Genomic DNA, 20527 nt, shown 5'->3' on the forward strand with positions numbered 1-20527 from the left:
TTTCGCCCATATAAAACATAAAAGTTGCTGTACGGCAATTTTTAGTTAAAAACTTTGTCGCATATTCAACTTGCCGCACGACGTTGCTAAAAATTAAAATCCAGCAACTGCAACTGCAACAACAACTTGACACGACTCTGGACTGCTCTGATACCCTGTCACTGGGAAACTATGTCAAGAGGGTGGCTTGTCCCTCTTTAAATTTAATCGAAACTCATTTCAACTTGATGTTCTTTGATGATTGCAACTGCTCCAAATATACGCATTCGCTTGCTGTCTCCCTATTTGAAGTTTGCTGTAGGAATGCTGTGAATATACCCTGTAATTTTATATCTTTTTCTTACTTATACTCAGAATATATTTTGTTCTTGTGATTTAATTTCCTCTACTAAAAATTACTTTAATAGCATTTCAATTGATAGCAACACTAACTACATTTTATAGGGTATCTTTAGAGTCTTATATCAGTAATTTCGAACCGTCTTAGTTGTGCTTTTTTTGTGTTATTATTATGGTGCAGCTTCTGTCTTTTGCTAACAACTTTGCTGCTTGCACTTTGTCGTAAAAATAAAGTTTTACACACACGCGCAACTTGTTTTCTTTTCTATTGTATTTGTAACTTTTTATGTGTGTGTGTGTCTATGCGTGTGTATTTGAGCTTGTACATGCGTGTGCGTGTGTTTGTGTCTGTGATGTTTGCCACATAACAGCAATGGTTGCAACAATAACCAAACAACCAGGAATTTACTAGCAAAGTTGTTGACTAGTAAATACCTCTTAAAGAGATGAGAGGAATTGAAGAAGAAAAGTAAGTGATACAGTAATAAGTCTAGAAAGATCGAAAAGGAGATTGGAACAGACGGGGAACAGATAAATAAATCCTAAAAAAAAACTAACTTTTTCAAATTTAACTTTGATTTCAAAATAAAACTTTATTTATTATGCTTTGAACATTAAAAGGAAACTGTTATTTTTCATTTACTAAGCTCTATTAAATGCTGTACATACAATATTGTTTGAAAACAAGCAAATTAAATAAATTTATAACTTTACTTAGCTATCTAAGTTCCCTAAAATACATTAGGTTTCAGGACATGAAGAGCTAAATCACTCCAGCTATGTGCTATAATTCTTAAATATAAGCTTATAATGAAAGCAAAATGAAAATTAAGTTTCATATTTTGTATGGCTTCACCCAATTTAAAAAAACTGTTGCTAAAAGTAATTCTTAACACTTCTTTAAATAAAGTATCTTGTTGTTGCTAAGATAAATGATTAAATTAATTAGTATTCTCTATTATTTCTGTTGTCAATGCTTCATAAAATAAATAAAGTTTCACACAGTTAAGAAAGATAATTGAGTATTTTGTTATCCTAGTTTTTCTATCCATACAATAATATTTCACGTTGTTGGTAAAGTAGATAATTAAATAAATGATAAGTGGAGATTAATATCAAGAAGAAAACAAACTCTGTTTATATAATAATTTGAAATTTCAACTGTTCAACACTTCTACAGCTGTGTCTATTGTATAGACTCTTTGCGATTAAGCAACCCTATTCAAATTTCAAATACGTGGCATGCGAATGACCCTGCTTTTGTGGCGCTGCGTTTAGTGTCTTCATTTTTAGTGCCGTCATAAGAGGAACTTGCGTTTGCAGCCCGCACACACACACACACACGCACACACATACCAACGAAATGTGTATCTACTTCTAGGACTGCGTTGCAATTGCCAAGTTAATGGACATCACAAAGACCTGGTCAACACGGTTCATATTCGGTCAGTTAACTGAGGTCTGAGTCCGCAGATATTTTGAGTAAGCTGAGTGGCTGCTTGTTGCACGTTGCTGTTGCAAGTTAATGCAACTTGATGCACTTCAAAGTGGCGCCGATTAGTGAGGAGTGAAGAGGAGTGAAGAGGAGAGTGAGGAGCTGTGAGGCAAGTGAGCCGTGCACTTAGTTTAATATTTCATTAGCCTGCTTTGAGCCACGTTTAATCCAGTCAGCAGCAGCAACAACAACAAACTGAGCTATAAATTCAGCCCTGCCACGTAAATTGTTTTTCAAGTTAGCTAAGAATTGTTGTGGGTGCAGCTGCACAGAAGATAGCAAAAGGTGGCAAGCAACTCTCCTTCTTGCCTCCAGCTTACAATTTATACGTGGGTGGAACTCTGCGACTGACGTTGGAAGTACAATTAATGTGCTTTTAATTAAACTTAAGTGCGCATTCGTAATTGCAAAATTACTACTAAGTACGAGTATTTGGAGACGCCTCAGAATGCATTTTACCTGCTTAAATAGTTTTCGTGCAACAACAGAAACTTTGGGAGCTAAGCTGCCACTTCGAGTGCTTTTTAGTTTAATGAAATTGCAGCTTAAGCTGTTGCAGCTTCTAGATTAATTTATGCCGCAAGCTCTTAGACAACTCGAAGCTTTTAACCGTATTCTCTCTCTCGCTTCCCCTTTCATTATGAATGGCCAGAGCTAAAGCCAAACATAAAGTGTGTAACAAATTGAATTTTTCACACACACACACACCTCGCTTAACCACACTCACTTAACAAGTTTTTGTGCTACTAGAGAGAGAGCTCTCTCTCTCGTTGTTATATTGAAAAATGCGACAATATTTTGTACTGCTAAAATCGTTAGCCATGTTGCCACATGCTGTTGCATGCACCTGCCGAGCGAGCCAGCTTGACATGTTAAGCTGCCACCTGCCTCCCTGCCTCTCGCCTACCTAAAGCTCTGCGTTTGCTGCGAAATATTGTGGCGAATTTTATGCCACCAACCAAAAATCATCTGCAATACATTTGCCGAAAAGTGCACTTAAATAACTGATTAATCTGCCCCGCTCCAACAAAAGTCTGCCAAAACATTCTTGTGGCTGCGAAAGCACATAAAAAACTTTGCGTTGACTTAACTTTTTAAGCTGCCAAATTAAATGTAAATATTATTTTCACTCAAAGCAAGCGGCACCTAAAAAGGTGTTGAGTTCTCTTTTTGAAAAATAAACAGCTTAAAAATCGTATAGAAGCTTCAGTTATGAAACTTCTGCTGGGAACTTAATTAAGTGTGCAATATTTGCTAGAGAAAGTGAAGAGAAAATTTATAATTAGAGACTGAACAAAAATCATAAGTTTAAACACTAAATTATGAATGCATTTTAAATTCAGGTTTTTTATACTTTAATAATTTATGTTTTTTTGGACTCTTGTTATCAGAAAAACAGATCAGAAAGCTAGAGTCGAGTGTGCTTGACTCTGAGATACCCGTCACCCATTTTTAATAAAACTACATTTTATAAAATATACCGAGAGATATATTTCGTATATATACATATATTCTACTACCTTCAACATAAAGTACGCAACATTCCATACTGTGAAAAATATACCCAGAGTAAATTTTAAGCCATAGAGTATAAAATATACCAGAGAGTACAAGACTTTTTTGACAACCTTACATATCATAGAGTAGAAACTTTACCAAAGTGTACATGAATACTAGAGATACCAAAATATAACAAATTGTGCAGACATTGTGCACTTATTTTTTTTAATTTAAATGCAATTTTAGTAGACTCTCATGACATTATAATTTTGGTACTTTTATTGTCAGAAAAAAACTATAAAAAATATGAATATCACAATTAGCATAACAAATGTGATCGTATTTAGTTCTAAATATGCTTCTCTTTCTGTGTATATTCTGTGTTATATTTTTATTTTAGTTTTCGTTCATTTTATATATGTATTTCAAACTAAAGTGATGTTGTCTATTATTTGGAAGCGGATATACTATATATTATTTGGAATTGACAATCAAATAATTTGAATAAAATATTCTGTTGTAATCCTTGCAGTTTTGTTGCCGAAAAAGAGCTCACTGGATATAATAATTGCAACTCTTACATTATTTATGTTAATTCACAAAGTTAGAGAGCTTTCACATTGTGAAGTTGGCTCATTTGCTGGCAGCTAATGTCATTACGTTATGTTGTGAATTAGCTTGCCACTCGCGTACCTTTTCTGCTCATGTGGTTCATTAGAGCAGGCAGCTGAATTGTGGCAACAACAACAATAATAGTATAACAACAATAACAACAAAAAAGAAAGAAAGAGAAAGCTGTATCCTTTGACGGCTTTGGGTTCATTTGCGTGCTTGCAGCCAAAGTGCTTTAGCAGATTTGCGTTATAAACCAGGCCACGTTGGGACTCAGCATAGGTGAAGCTGATAGCAGACAGGACAGAGAGCGGGGAGATAGCGAGGGGAGGAAGGCGGAAAAAGGCGTTAGAGGATATTCGCTTAAGCTGCAGCTAATTACCGCCAGCTCAGCGAAAGATCCGCCATAATGAGTGCGACTATTAGCCGTTGAGTTAAGTGCGCTTTTCTCCACCTCAAAAACTGAATATAGAAAATAATCATAAAAATAATTTAATTGCCGCGCGCTCACAAACTGCATATGTGTCAAGTTTTTGAATGATGATGAGCTGATGAGATTGTCGACAAAAAAGTATTGAAAATAAAAATAAAATGAAATGAAATTGCATTGCCTTTGAGCCATGAGCGAAGCGATGAGTAAATAATTAATTAATTTAATTGAAATAAATAGTTGACTACTGGGCAAATATTTGTGTTGCGTTTTTCAATTAATTCCATACATTTATGAACTTTTTTAAAACATATTAATAACACGCAGCAAACACGCACATCATATTGACTTTGTTTGTCTCTATCGAAATGCGTAATTATTAAAGCCGATTTTAATTGCAACTTCAATACGACAAAAATGCAAATTTCCGATTCGCATTTAAGCTCTAGCGATTTTCATGTTAATATGTGAATAATCCAAGAAATTACAGCATTTCTTGCGATTAACAATATTCATTTCAGCATCACTTTTTATAGTCATTTAACTATTCACATTATCGTTAACCATAATTGGCTATAGAAATTAAGTGCGGTTTATAAACGTTTAATGACACAAAAATGTAATTTTCAATTTGCAATTAAAGTCTAAAAATTTCGACATTTTCAATGTTGTTGCTCCAATAAATTTAATTGTTTTTGGGGATTAATTTCGGAATAAATATTTACTCAAAAAATATCGCTTAAGCTATGGCAAATGTCGCTATTTAATGATAGCAAATGAATTTAAATACTATTAACAAATTGTTGCTAATATAAATTGTGATTTCCAGTACCCGATAAACCTCTAATATTTGCAACATAATAAATAACAGAGTGTTTGGGAATTAATATTATTAATTTATGCATAAATACTTAGAGCAAATACTATCGATAATACTATCTAAATCAGCTATCTATCTAAATAGTCAATAGCTGTTATAAAATGTCATTTAGAACTGACAATTTATTAACATACAACAAATATTGAAACATTTTAACTTTTTTCAATTGTCGCTATCTAATGCTAGCTTTAGAATTTAAATGCTTTGTTAATAGTATATAAATTCTGAGATCAAAGTTAGTTAATATGTTGTAAGCTTTTGCTTTTCGGAATATTCTCAGCTTAAACACAAATATTTAATGAAAATACTATCAATAAATCTAATCACATTAAAGCTATCTAACATAAGCCTTTAAGTGCAAATAATTGCTGCTATAAAATTCAACTTTCTGTCGTGTTTTGAACAACTTGTTTTTCAACTGCAACTACTGCATTTTAAAATTGTCGCCAACGCGATTAGAAAGCACTTGTTCAACTTGTTTCTATGCAGTTAGAAGGCGAGTTTTATTCAGCTCTTTTGAGTACATCAAAAATGCACAATTCCCATAGAACATTATGAGTTGTTGAATGGAATATGCAAATGCTTATGCTGTTGAATTAAATGCAATTCGCTTGTCACTCATTTAAATTGAGGAAAACAAATTGTACATACAAATTCAGATCTCATCAAGCTGGCGGCACGACCTTTTTCGTGTTCCTTCCTGGTTTTTTTTTTGTGCTGTGTGTTCTCTTCTCTGGAATGGGAATGAGGATGAAGTCAACGCCATATGTCTTGCTGTTGCTGTTGCTGTTGGTGGCAACAGGAGGGCAGTGGGACTTAAGTAATTCATTACTTTAGTCATGCATTGTCATGGATGTTGGCCACGCTTTTTCACGATACTCGTGTCTCGACTCGACTCGTATTTGCATTGCTGCCTGGCGTTGAATTTTTATGGTTGCATGCCACCAACGACAACGACGAGTCATGTATGCAGTAACATCGTCTATGACTGCATGTCAAGCTCAACGGCGAAGCTGTTGCAATTTGTATGCAAAATTGTTTTACAAATTGAGCAAGAAAGATGGCGTAAGCAGAAAGCACACACACACACACTCACACTCACACACAGACAAACACAACACTCGAGCAACTCTGGCTGAAGTGAGGCAAACAAGCGGCACGTCGCTTGGCTCCATCCTCAGCTCCTGCTGATTCTTCTTCTTCTACTCCTGCTTCCACAGTCACGTTGACTATCAAGAATTCTCATAGACACACATGCACTACTTTTTGTATAAATACCCTGGAGTAAGGTGTACAGAAAAGTGTGGAGTTCTAACCTGGTTAACAGCAAAACAACATCTATATTTTCAATAGATAAGAAAAGCTGTCGATGATTAAACAAACATCAATGAAGGAGGAACTTCAGATAATCTTTTTAAACAAAATAGAAACTACATCAATATTACCATTGATACTAAAAAAGCATAAGCTATCAATTTCACAGCAATAAGAATTTAAACTCTTAGAGTAGTGCGCTATATAAGAAAGATTTAACATCAATTCAAACTCTAAATTTGATATGTTGTTATACAAAGTTTAATATTAAAAAGGCTATTAAAAAGTAAGCAAAGAATACACTTCAAAGCAATAGTTTTAATGTTTGATAAATAAGTGAATATTAAAAATGTTTTAAGAATATGAAATCCAACTCTTTTTATCGTTGGTTATTATAGAAAATTTTGTACTCAAAAAGTGTTGGTGATAGTTAAGTAAAAATTCATTTTAAAGCAACAGCAATTCCTTTTAAGAATTTCTTCGACAATCTCTATAAACTCTTGTACTTTTAAAGTAAAGTTTAAAAATAGATTTGCAATTCAAACAACTTCAACCCTTTAAATAAACTTTGCAACAAGTAACTGCTAGTCCATCACTGTTTACTTGACACATTCCAACTTGTTTTCTTTTGCTTTTCTATAAATTTTTGAATTTTCAGCATTTTCCTCACACACACACACATATGACATACTTGTGCACAGACGTGTGTGCTTAAATGCTGTCATTGTCTGACATTCAGCCCAGAGAAAGAAGCACTATAAGCGAGTATCTGTTTTTTATTTAATTTCTGTTGTTGTTGTTGTTTGTGTTTTCCATGGCAGACTTTCACTTTGAATAAACAAATTTGAATGCATTTTGCAGCGAGTGAACAAAGTGTAATTTCAATATTTACATGATTAATTGAGTTTATTTTTAATTTGTTGCAAACAAAAGGAAAACTGATTACGCTCCCTCCTTTCCATTATTTTTGTATTCAGCATTCATAATGAGCAAGTTTTTTGAATAAAAGAAGATTAATTGTGATTTAACCTCAGCCCCTAGAGGGGAGAAGAGATGGCAGATAAAACCGTGCTTCTATTGTTTACTTCACTTCAATAGAGAGTATTTACTATGAGTTTTATTATAATTCATATTACAGCATCATTAAGCCCCTCGAGTGGATCAAGTTGCAAAGTTTTTCTTCTCGAAAAGGGGAAGAGGAAACTTTCTAAGCCGATGCACTGATCCACTTTTAAATGGTAACAGGTGTTGGCATCTCATAAAGTTTTGCGAAACTTTGACGAAGGTAAAAGCGAACGTAAATTTCAGCTTCGAGCTTCGAGCTTAAAGCATGTGTGCGATAAATACGAGTAAATAAATAAATTTTAATTAAATGCCTAAACTAACTACAACATATATTTATTGCTGGCGATTTAAGTTTACACAAGTTTTGAACATTTTATCAGCTGCAATTTGTGACGACTGAATTTGAATTTGAATTCGAATTTGTTCGCTCAAGTTTTGCAGGCTGAAGTCGCATGTGCTTCATTTGTTTGTTGGTCAGAAAGAGAGAGAGAGTGAGAGAACGAGACTCAGCTCGACACTCGACGACAACTGTGCTGACTGCCGAAGGAGGAGGACTGAAGGATGCTCTATTGAGCGAACTTTTCGAAAAGTGGAATTGCATTTGCTCTGCTTGAAAAACTATTATAACTTTGGCCGAACGCAACGCAACGCAACGCAAGAGTTTCAGTTCATCCAACTATGAAAGTACTTTATGTGCGCTAACAAAAATATTTCTTTTATTGAGTTTTGCCGCTGCTTCACTCGATTTTAGGCCCCCTTCCATTCTCTTGAATGGAGCACAAAAGTTTTTTGGCCACTCGAGTGGCTGCCACAATTGATACGATGATACGCCAGGCATTGTTAACAGTTAGGCACAAAAGACAGAGAGACTAAAACTGAGACTCAAACTGAAATTGACACTGTGCAGCTTACAGATAAATGCTTTTATTTATTTTCGAATTATTTTCAAATTTAAATTGCATTTCCTCGTTTTTTGTTGTTGTTGTTTTGCAACCACAAATCTGCACTCTAATATTTATGCTTTGCAATTTCCATTTATGCATTTATAAATACATTTTTTTTTGCTGGCATTTCCAAATGCAATTATGTCAATTACTTAGTTTATGACACAATACAAAACAATAAAATCTGATTTATTAACTACACAAATTAACGTAGCAGGCAGCAATATTTTAATGGCGACACTGTCAAATGATGTGGCATAAATACGCGTCATAACACACACGCTGCTTTTTATGCAACGTTCCCTCAATTATTACTTTCAAATTTATGACCAAGCGAAACGGCACAAAAAACTGCTTCGACATAGTTTTTAAAACTCACAAAACAAACCACAAAATGCGGCATATGCCAGCTGCACATTACTGTTGCTTTTTGTAGCCACGCACACAGACACACACGCAGTCACACACATTTTCCATTGAGAAAATCGGGGTGTTCTTGAATTTTATTGAGGTATGTAACAGCTGAGATTATTTGTAGTTAAACTTTATTTTCAAAGTTAACTCTTTTTATAAAATTACAAAAAATTGAAATATAATTATTATTTATTGCTAACAGTTTACTCAAAACATATAACAAAATCGACTTCATAGTTACTCATTTCGTTGCCAACTTCACGTATACTTAATTTGTTGTATGCGTATTATTTTAAAAGTGAAACATTTGTTTAATGATATAAATTAACTAAAACTTTAATTGGACAATGCTAACATTCTGATTGAGACAAATATTAATTTTATGTAGTTACTCATTTCTTGACAAACTGCACAATTTTTTGCGTATACGTAATATTTGGAATGAATTCTTTAAAAAAATAAACATTTTATATAACACACAAATGATTTGATATTTAAGTGACACAGTTTGAATATACAGTTCGCAATAAATAACTATTCCACGCAATAACTAATTTTCTTCGCATCTCAAGTGCTTACGTATACGTAATTTGTACACAAATTATTTTTAAAACATAAACTTTTCTTACACATTGAAATGTTAAAGGATAACTGTTAATGAGACAATTAAAATCATTTAATAATTTCATGTGGTTATTCTTGGCAAATCCCGAAAGTGTTTACGTATACGTAATTTTTTTAAATATTCTAAAAAGTACAAAAATTAAAAAAAAATATAAGTAAATTTACATGTGTAAATGATAGTAAGCTTACCAAAATGAATAACAATTTCAATACTAACTAATAATTATTTTGACCAACTTCACAAGGGTTTACGTATACGCAATTTTTGTAAGCAAACTCTCGTCTAGCACATTTGAAATTCGGCTTGCTTGCTGCGTGTTATTTGTTATTGTTGTCGTTTCATTTGCGTTGTTTTTGTTGCTGCTGCTGTTGCTTTGGCTGTTGTTGTAGTTGTTGCTGTTATTGTTGCTGTAGTTGTTTGTTGTGCTAGTTTTGCGGTCTCGTTTTGTTATAAAACGCAGACAACATTCTATGCAAAAAAAGGGAGAGTTTTTTGTGGGTGGAGAGAGAGAGGGAGAGAGAGCGAGAGTAAAAAGTGCATTACTATGCAATGGCAGCAACTGCAAAAGCAACAGCAATAACAGCAAAAGCAGCAGCGACAGCGGCAAAGGCAGCCAAGTTTTAATTACGTAAAATATTTTTGCGTGCACGCGCGCTCTAATCAACTTAAAAGCCAGGGCCAAAACTGCAATTCGGCAACATGGCCAGAAGATTGCTGCAGCGGGCGACTCTTAAAAACGTGGCAGACAACTGCTGCCTAATAATTGCCGCATTCGCTCTCAGTAGCAAGAATAGAAGCAACAACAGCAACAACTGAAGCTGCGTCAGTTAGTCAACATGTCAGTTCGTCAGTCATTGTTGTTGTTGTTGTTGCTGCTGTTCTTGTGTAATTACTTGGTGAGCGGCATACGCAAAATGGTTGAGCTGCTGACAGTTGCCAAAGCGACAAAAGTAGCAGCAGCAACACTAACAACAACCACAGCAGCAGCAACATCAACAGCAGCAGCAACAACAATTACAGTGCTGCAGGCAGCGCTCTCTAAGTGCTTTCTGACATGCCAGACTATGTAGCCTTCAACTGTAGTGTATCTTCTGTGCGTGTGTGTGTGTGTGTGTAGGTGTGAACAACATTTATTAACATGTCGGTGCGCGTGTGTTTGTGGCCCTAGAAACAGTAAAAGCAATTTAGTTTACTGCTGCAGCAACCTAACGTAAACGTAAACGTTGCCCGCCGGCTTTTAGCTGAATCATGGCTAAAGTTTGACTATGTGTGTGTGTGTGTGACTGCGTGTGTGTGTGCGTGGGAGGCAAACAGTGCGTATGATTGATATCAGTCCAACTAAGTGCTAATAGCCCAATGACACTAGCTGCCGCTTAAAACAGAGCTTAATGGTTGTGAAGCAATTTTGTGTTACAGACTTTGGCAAAGCGATGTAAAAAGCTTTTTTCCCGGCTTAAGAATAAATTGACTTTCACAGATGGCAGCTGAAGCTTAAAACGCATTTCATCCTCCATATTCAATACTCTTTTATGTTATTCATTGAAATATGCTGTGCAAACCAGTTAACACTACTTAAAGATTATACAAAACAAATACAATTAAAGTCGCTAACTCAAACTGAACTTCAACAACTTCTTATTAATTTCATTAATTTTATCGTTCAACATTTTGGTTTGTTAAAGAATTATACTATTTATTAATATCTGATGTTAAGACTCTTGTTAAAACTACTTAGAATATAAATATATTTACAAATTAAAGCAAATAAAATTCAAGTCAAATTTCTTACGCTACTTTACAAAGTTAACGTAAGGTAAATAAATATTTTCCTCTTTTAGCAATTAAAGCAAATATCAAACTTTATGTTTATAGTCTTCTAAAAGAATGATGATTGTTGCTAAACTGGCATTTTAAACTTATGCTTATTTTATTCTCGATATTCAATATTCTGTAATCTGCTCTTAAATGTGAGTTAAAACTACTCAAAGCTTAAGCAGATAAAATTAAAGTTCATAGCTAAAACTGCTTAAACTTTTTAGTAGTTTTGATTACTATTCGATTTTAATAGTTTAAACTTCAACAAGTAGAGCTTAGCTAAATAATCTTCTCACTTTAACAGCAGTTTACTGTTTTCTTCTTCTAGCAATTAAATCTGTATCAAACAGGAATACTTGATGTTTATAGTGTTGTAAAAGCATGATTGCTCAATAAGACGCCAGCTAACTCAGTTCATGCAAATAAACTGACTTCGCAGTGCTGAAAACCGTAGAATAAAGACAGTTTTCTGGGTCAGTTTGAATTGCTTAAGACATTAAATCGAGCTGTACAAGTTTTTGAGTGCCAACAATTAAAGTGTTTTCGTGTTGTTTCGCGGTATTTACTGCAGTTTGTTAAGTGTTTGGATTAATCGGCAGCTCGTGTGATTGCAGCATAAATATTCGAGGCAGTAAAATTAAATTTGAAATATACAAGACAAGTGAAGTGAAGTGAAGTGAAGTGAAGTCGAGTCAAGACTGAGGTACAACGCAAACTGGCCATTAACGATGAATGTGTGTGTGTGTAAGACTGTAGATACAAGCAATAGATAAGCACACACGTCTACATAAATCACAAGCCAACCTGAGTGGAGGAAACAACGATCACGTTGCGTTGTCTTTGTGCTGCAAATTTTGGGAGACGCATTTTGGGGGGAGGCCCAAACAATTGTTAATCAACTGCAAACATGACAGGCTGAAATTATGCAAGTGCACAACAACCAAACATTGGCTAAAAGGCTCTGCACATACATGTACTGTATATGAGAATTGTATTAAATATTTGCGAAACAAGCAGTTAATGAAAATGGCTAGCCAATAGCTTTGTGGCTGCCACAAACACATTTCAACCAGATGAGCAGCCAGAGTCAGAGCCAGCTGACCGACCAACTGACCAGGTCAAAGCAGTCCAATCAATTGACCTTTTTGCAGTTGTTCTGTTCTGGCTGCTGCTGTGGCTGATGCGATTTCAATCAAAATCAATTGCCATAAATTGTGACACACATAAAACTGAATGCAATTATGTGCAAATTGCATTTTATTTGATTTTCCATTTCGTTTACTCTATTGCAGTTGCCAATGCAGATTGCGCTCTATGCAAATGACATCAACGCAACTAATTGAAATCAAAGATTCAATGTTCTATTTTTTTTGATTTTCTTTTTTTTGTGCTTTGCCAAGTTCAAGCAGAAAAAAAAATAGAAGGAAATCTCTCTCGCACAATTGGAAAAGCGTTGCAAAAACTTTGCCCAGCAATTTGAGTGTTTTAATCAATATGAAATTTGTAAAACAAACCCAAAGGATTTTGTTTAACAAAAGCCTTGTTCTCGGCTCCCTGCTGTCCCTCTCACTCTCTCTCTTTCTCTCCCTTTGTGCTTCTGGAATTTTCAAATTGAATTCTTGCACACTTGGGAAAACCAGACAGCAAATACTTCAAAGCAACAACATATATGATTGCCAAACAAAAAGTCGAATAGGAAAAAACCTACATTTAATATATTTGAATATCCTATACTAAGCAGGCAAAGGGTATTTTTTAATTAAGAAAAATTGGTATAAATGATGAAAAGCTAAGCAACGCAAAAACCGATACTCGCTTCCAATTTTGAATAACAGAAAAATAGTGCGGTATTCATTTTAAAATATACCAAATCAATACACCAAAAAATACTAATAATATACCGAATTCTATTTTAAGTATACTCATACAGTATTCAAAATATACCGTATATACAATATACCAAATTAATATACCACAAAAATACTGTAAATATACCAAATGCTATTTAGGTATATTGATGCAGTATTACATTCAAAATGTACCATTTTAAAATATACCAAATTAATATACTACATTCAAAATGTACTATTTTAAAATATACTACATTTAATATACCACAAAAATACTTAAAATACTAAACTAAAAAAGAAGAAGCTAATGATCAAAAACTCAAAATTCGTAAAAATCGTTAAAGAACTTGGTAAAGTATTATATTTAATAAAAAGCAAGTAAATTGTCTATATAGTCAAATAAACTTATTACTAGAAAATAAAATGTAAAAATAATTACCTATTAAATTCATAATCACTACTGAACAACTTGTTAATATTTACTAAAACACTTAAGAAACGAAATATAATATAAAATATGATACATGTGTAAATATTTGCTAATTAAATTAACTAGACCACCGATCTAAATTCTAATTTTTAGCAACTCTTTTGATTTCATCCATTAAAAAAACGAAAGAAAATGTTAATAAATTACATAAGTTCAACTCTACTTTTAATAAAAAAGATGAAACAAACAATTTGTCTATTTAGTTGAGAATATATCTTTTTCTCACATTCACTTTTTTAAAAGGTATTTCACCAACTAAAGCTTTCCACCAAAAATCTCTCTTGCCTGTTTGCTTTCAATAGTTTTAATTGAAAACTTGCAACGCTTTTGTGCTCTGTGCGCATTAACAAGCAGCTCGAATTATAGCAAAGCGGGCACAGAGTGAGGTTTTTGGGCATCTAAGCCGCAAATCGACCAAATACATAAATTTCTTCAAACTGATATCCATGTCCATTTGCAATTTGCAATTATCTGTGAGCCAACTAACTGACGAGTAAATACATTTTATCCGCCAGGCAGGCAGATAGAAAGGCAGGCATTATAATTTCGTTTTCAATTACCCAACAAAATAGGTTGAAAGAGTCGCGTGATGGGCATAATTATGCATTCGATGCGAATGTGAAATTTTCAATTGCGCTCAATTCACAATTAATATTTGCATACAACTCGACACAAGGTCCAATGCCATTTTTTGGGACGGAGCATTACTGCGTCGAATGCGGCACCTAATTGCCAAATATTTGTCTGTTTTGTGAAATAATCAACGCGCAGGGCAACGCGCATTTTAAATACACTCGACTCCATATTATATCGAGCAGGGAAGCCAAAGAGATAGAGGTCGAAAGGGATGAGGCAAGAGGGAAGGGGGGGAGAGTGGAGGGCACTTTTGGGGCACCAACTGTGGCAACAACAAATGCATTTTATTATTGTAAATACTCGAATGCGGTGCGCCGCATTTGCTAATTGAAGTGTCTGGCTGTCGAACGTTGCGTATACGCAATGTTTACAGCAGAGGGAAGCTTGACTTATTCCCCTTCAACAACATTCATGTAAAATAAAAGCCGTTTACAGAGTATTGTAAAATCGATACAATGCAGCTTTTATTGAGCCACTGCATATGTATAGCATTTTAAATATTAATGTTGCAGCATTGCATTTGCATTGTTGTCTGCTCTGCTGTTCGTCTATCGGAATTGCAATTGTGTGATATTACGCATACGCCCGGTTGCGCATGGCTTTTGTCATTCAATGACAGATTGTTTTGGCCAATTTGTAGCCGAAAAGGATTACCACCTTGCTGCTGATTTGCATGCACATTTGTTATGCTACGCTTCCCAACACAAAAGGCCACAAACTCTGACAACAAACTCCGAGCTCCGAGCCCCGAACTTAAGGCTTCAATAGTCGCCGGCAGCCCATCAGGTTCATCATCCATCTAGTCCAATTGAGTCAAGCCTAATTGGCATGCTCTGGCTGCCATTCTAACCGTTGCTGACAGCTCTTCTTCTGTTGCATAAATATGACTTTTAATGCCAGCTGCCTGCACATCGTTCTTCCATCTTGACTTTTGATTTTGTATTTCAATGCAACATTTTGTGTGTTTGTCATTGGGAGAAATGCGCAAACGCTTTAATTGCAAATTTTACAGATATATGCACACAGTTTAACAAGTGCAAATGTGAGGCATTAAACACCTTTAGATTGCTAGAACTTTAAATGGGAAATGCAGCAATTATTGATTACAATCCGGAGCTGTTTATTTCACTTTAACTCTATGTATTTTCGAAAGATTTCTGTGTATTTGAGATAAAACTATTCTTGAAAATTAATAAGTAGCTTGTGCTATTATTAATTTGTATTGCATTCATCAAGATATATAATAAGCAGAATCTGATGTTTGATCTCTAAAATGCGTACCATATTTTCCATTTGCCACATTCAATAAAATAATATTTAAAAAAAACTGGCAATTGATTCATACAAGATTTGGGAGGCATTTTAAATTGAGAAAATATATGAATGAAAAATAAAGCGTCTCTACATTTTCATTGTACTTATCTAAAGCGACATTCTGATAATTAAAAACATATTTTGAACGTTCCATTTAAGCTATTCCAATCAAAGCTTATTTGAACCTAGTATTTGATTCGAGAATGATTTTGTGTGAAATGAGAATGCGACTCACCAAGAATAAATAACTTTCTCGTATTCTCCCAAACACTTTTAAAACAAATATTATAATCCAAACTAATTGCTGCCGTCTCTACAAACTGTGGCAGTTTATACATCATATTTGCTCGATTTTGTCCCACATAAATCTAGCCTAATAAAAAGAATTATTAAAACAAAAAAAATGGTTGTTGATTTATGCAAGAGTTTATGTGTGTCATTTGATATTGAGAGACTTTGTAAGCCAAAGCTAATAATTGAGTTGCCCACACTTTATCCAACTCTCTTTTTTCACCATTTGTTGTTGATTCCCTATGATTATTTATGGTTGTCTTTTTTTTCTGTGTTGTGAGCAGCCTCAGCTTGAAAATAAGTACATTTATCATTCATCGATTGCTCTCTTTTCGATTCGTTTCGTTTCGTTTATTGCTTTGTATATTTTGTGTTTTTTTTTCTCTCTGCTTTGGGTAATTGCTCAGTTGCTTTTGCTTTGATTTATCATTATTTGCAAGTGCTTGCAATTGCCTTGGCTTGGCTAACCAATTTGTCTCGTTTATTTGATGCATGTCGCATTGGGTTTCCTCGTATTTCTGGCATTAAATTTCGTTTGCTTCGTGCACGAAATAATACATTTTTCCCAAAGATTCTTCCTGTGTGTAGTACATGTGGCAAGTGGCAACTGGTTACTGCCTGAGTGGCAAGTGGCAAGCAGAGTCGAGTGTCGTTGCTGCCAAAGACAGCATCGCCACTTGGACCAAACAAACTTGTTTACACATTTTTGGTTGCTCAATTTCTAATGTCAACAGGCAAGCCAACAACATGACCACACACACACACACACACACAGACAGCTTGTCCTTGTTGTCCTTCTCGGTCGCCTGCTGACATCGCTTGCCTGCATTCATGGCCACTCACAAGTCGCACAAGCCAAGAACATTCCTTTTTTTAGTAATTTTATTTTATATTTTCTTCAATCTTTTTTTTTTCTTGCTGCTGTTGTCACTGCACTTTACGGCAATTGCTTTGGCTTTTAAGCATAAACATTTTGCTGCAAAATTTTTTGCTTCTCTGCTTAGCAAATACAAGTTGAATATTCTTCAAAATACAAGAAGAAACCAAGCTCAATCTCTTGTCTCAATTTTACAATTTGATTAAGCAACAGCTGGAACATAATCTGCAAACAATGGTCAAAAGGTGGTTGAAGTGGACCAGCTTAAAGCTTCAAATAAACTGCGGAATAAACAATTTGAATATGCTTTCAAAACTCATTAAATGAACCCAAAGCAAAGTCAATTTTTCTAAACACAATTATGTGAAAACGCTTTAGAATTTATTTCGCCAAGAGCTCATTTAAATTATTTGAAGAGCTGAAAATAAAAACTGAGTTGTTGTTGACCGTTAAAGAAATCGAGACCTTAGATTGAATATGCATTCAAAATATTCTTTAAAATATGTAGAATCAACAATTTGAATATGCTTTTAAAACTCATTAAATAAAGACAAAGCTAAATTACTTGAAAACGTTTTAGAAAATATTTTACCAAGTTGCTCATTCAATTTACTTTATGAGCTAAAAGTAGAAACTGTGTTGAATTGATCGTTAAAGGAGATCTAGAGCTTAGATCTGAATACACTTGCTAATCTTAAGACGCGGCAATCGTTAATAAACTGCATTTATTGGTTGCTTCCTCAGCGGCAGTTGCATGCCACATGCAAATGAGCTGCACGCAGAGCAACTTTATGGGCCTGCTGCAGTTTTTTATGATCGCTCGCGTTTCTCCGTCCGGCGAGAGTTCAATGCTAAATGACGTGGTACAGTTGCGCGTGCTGAGCTAATCCCCTCGGGCATAGTCACAAGGCTATGATGACGTTTAGTGGCCCCAGCGACAGTTGTTAAATTTTATGTGCCGTAAAACTGCCTTGCCTTCCTGTCTCTCTCTCTCATTTTTGCCTCTCCTTCTCTCTGTGCTAATTTCAACTTAATTTCATTTTGAGCAGCATTTTCTGCTGCTTTTTTCCTGTTGCTTTTTATGTTCCACAATTTGCCAAAGCCAGAGAGTGTATGTTGGCCATGCATTAATATGGAAATTTCTATGCGTGAGTCTGCTCTTCAGCAATTCCATTCAATTAGAGTGTAAAGCAAGCAACCAAGACTAAGAGAAAGAGAGAGAGAGTGTGTGCTGCCTTTTATGCTCTAACGCATTTGCTTATCCTTATGCCTTGCTTTGGCTTAGGTCAAATTATGTTTGACTATGCGAAAATTTTCGGACAAAGCCCAAGGCACATCAATTTTAATCATAGCCATTGAGACGTGCTTTGACTGCGTAAATAACAGGACAGCAATGCTACATTCTAAGAGAGAGCGAAGAGCGGAGAACAGAGAACCGAGAGAGAGAGGCGCCAAAGTTTGCACTTTCGCAAAAGTCAAAGGCGACGCAGTAAATCAAAGCTAAGCCCAGAACGTTGATGACCATTCAACGTCACTTAAACGGACACTTTGCAGCGCTGTTTCTCTCCCGTTCCTCTTTCTCCTTCCCCGCCCCTTTGCGAACTTTGAACTTGCTGCAGCAGCTTAACCCTTTAATGCCCTTATCTGCTTTCGCATTTCACTTGGTTGCATTCGTTGGCTTGGCTCGAGTTTGTGCCTTTTTGTTTTGGCCGTTTCAGGCCAGACCCAGGACTTGACTTGACTTCACATTGCCTTTGCCTCTGCTGTTGCCTTTTACGTTGGCTTTGGCTTTGGCATCAACTGCAGCAGTCGATGTCGATGGCCGACTGTTAAGTCCCTTGTCTCTAAGCTGAGCTAAAGGCTTTTTGTTCATTTGCTCTTTCCCCAAGGGCAAATCAATGTCGCTTTAAAACAATACACATACTCACACACATACACACACACTCATTTACATCACTTAATGCGTGTAGGAGAAAAAACTGTTGCCTACTTATGTGCGCACTCTTGAAACTTTCGCCCAATTTGCCGTGTCATGCAAACTATTTCATTGGCCTCAAATTTTTGTCATTACCCAAATGCTGTACTACCCCTCCCTCTTCCCCCTTCCCCCTGTTTGTCCTTCCTCTTTACAGACCATTACCTTACTACGACTTCCTGGCCACAAAAGTTGCCGCTTTGCTGACTCTGGCTTCGAACAATGTGCTCTCGCTGTGGCTCTAATCCTTTTCTGGTTATTGTATGAGAGAACAAGTATGAGTTCGTCGCATAGTTATGGTTTTGCCTGACGAACTCACTCTGCGCTCTTCTCTTCGCTTCAGCTCGTTATAAGCCGCTTAACGTCTGCCTTTGCTGTCTCAATTTCTGCCGCAACTCAACTCAGCTCAACTCAACAATTGCAGCGTGGACAGCTTTAAGATTTATTTGCCACGCGGCCCAGTCGCTTGCCACTTGCCACTTGCCACTCGCCACTTGACATTGACATTTCAATGGGAACTTGTCTCATATTTTATTCATGGCAATCCTATATACAATACAACCTTCCCTCTCTCACACTCTTTCTCTCTGTCACGCTGCTTCTTAAACATATAGATGTCATGTTTATGACTATACATAACAATCAGCTTAACGCTCAAGATATTTGTTATGTTTCTGGCTACGGCTTTGGCTTTGGCTAATAAGCTGCCTGGGGACCAATGAAACTTTATAGACATAACGCATACGCAGCGTACGCTCGGTCAGCAGCCAAAGCAAAGCAAGGCAAAGCTGTTTGTAAACAATCTACACACTTAATACACAAATATCTGCACATACTTGCTTAATACTCGCATGTACATAATAAATACACTGAGCACAATTTATTACCACTTCTTTTTAAGCTGTCCCCGCTGAGCTTGATTGATCGACGTAATCAAAGCAAAGCCAAACTATTATTGCGGCTTAAAGAGGTGAATTTATTAGCGCAGCATTTTCGGATTTTATTTATGTGAGTTAATTGAAATAATGTTCATACAAACACAACAAATTTTTATACAATGCATATTTTAAGTTGCATTTAAAAGAAAGCAATACTAATTTCAATTACTTCAAATCAAATAATAAAAAAATATTAAGTAATAATAATAAAATATCATTATTAACATATACATAATTAATAACCTGTACTTTAAAATAAACCTACTAAAAATATACTAAAAATACTAAATTATGTTATATTTGGTATAATTATTAGACATTTTTTTAGAATATAACAAAAATAATATGGTAAAAATATTAAAGGATACCGAAGGTTACATTTTATTTTTATTAATATATTTTATACCAAATTTATACTAATAGTACTAAATAATACCAAAGGCTATATTTGATATAATTAGCACAGTTTTCTAATGCTAGATATTTTTAATATACTATATTAATATACTAAAATATACTAAAATCTGAATTTGGTATAACTAGCGGATTTCTAATCCTTTATTGGTTTTAGAGCTTCTTAATTTTGCGCTCCAATATCTACATAGCATAAAAACAAGAAAACAAAATGTTGCAGTCTTTACTCTCTCAAATTCCCTAGTTAATCTCCCTTTTACAAGCAGTTATTATAAACTAACGGTATTTTTTCGCACTGTGTAAACGTTT

The 20527-nt window shown here is 35.0% G+C and overlaps 2 protein-coding genes across 2 annotated transcripts in view; one reads left to right on the forward strand and one right to left on the reverse strand.

Annotated features, from left to right (window-relative positions):
- Positions 1-20527, reverse strand: part of LOC133838565 (limbic system-associated membrane protein) — a 100206-nt gene that overhangs the window by 16105 nt on the left and 63574 nt on the right. The window lies entirely within an intron of this gene.
- Positions 12517-20527, forward strand: part of LOC133838583 (sorting nexin-21) — an 82537-nt gene continuing 74526 nt past the window's right edge. The window contains exon 1 of the mRNA XM_062269744.1: positions 12517-12523. Within this exon, the coding sequence (XP_062125728.1) occupies position 12523 (1 nt within the window). The 5' untranslated portion in view covers positions 12517-12522. The remainder of the gene's footprint in view (positions 12524-20527) is intronic.

Source organism: Drosophila sulfurigaster, chromosome 2L (genome assembly GCF_023558435.1).
Source record: "Drosophila sulfurigaster albostrigata strain 15112-1811.04 chromosome 2L, ASM2355843v2, whole genome shotgun sequence".
Classification (NCBI taxonomy): Eukaryota; Metazoa; Arthropoda; class Insecta; order Diptera; family Drosophilidae; genus Drosophila; species Drosophila sulfurigaster.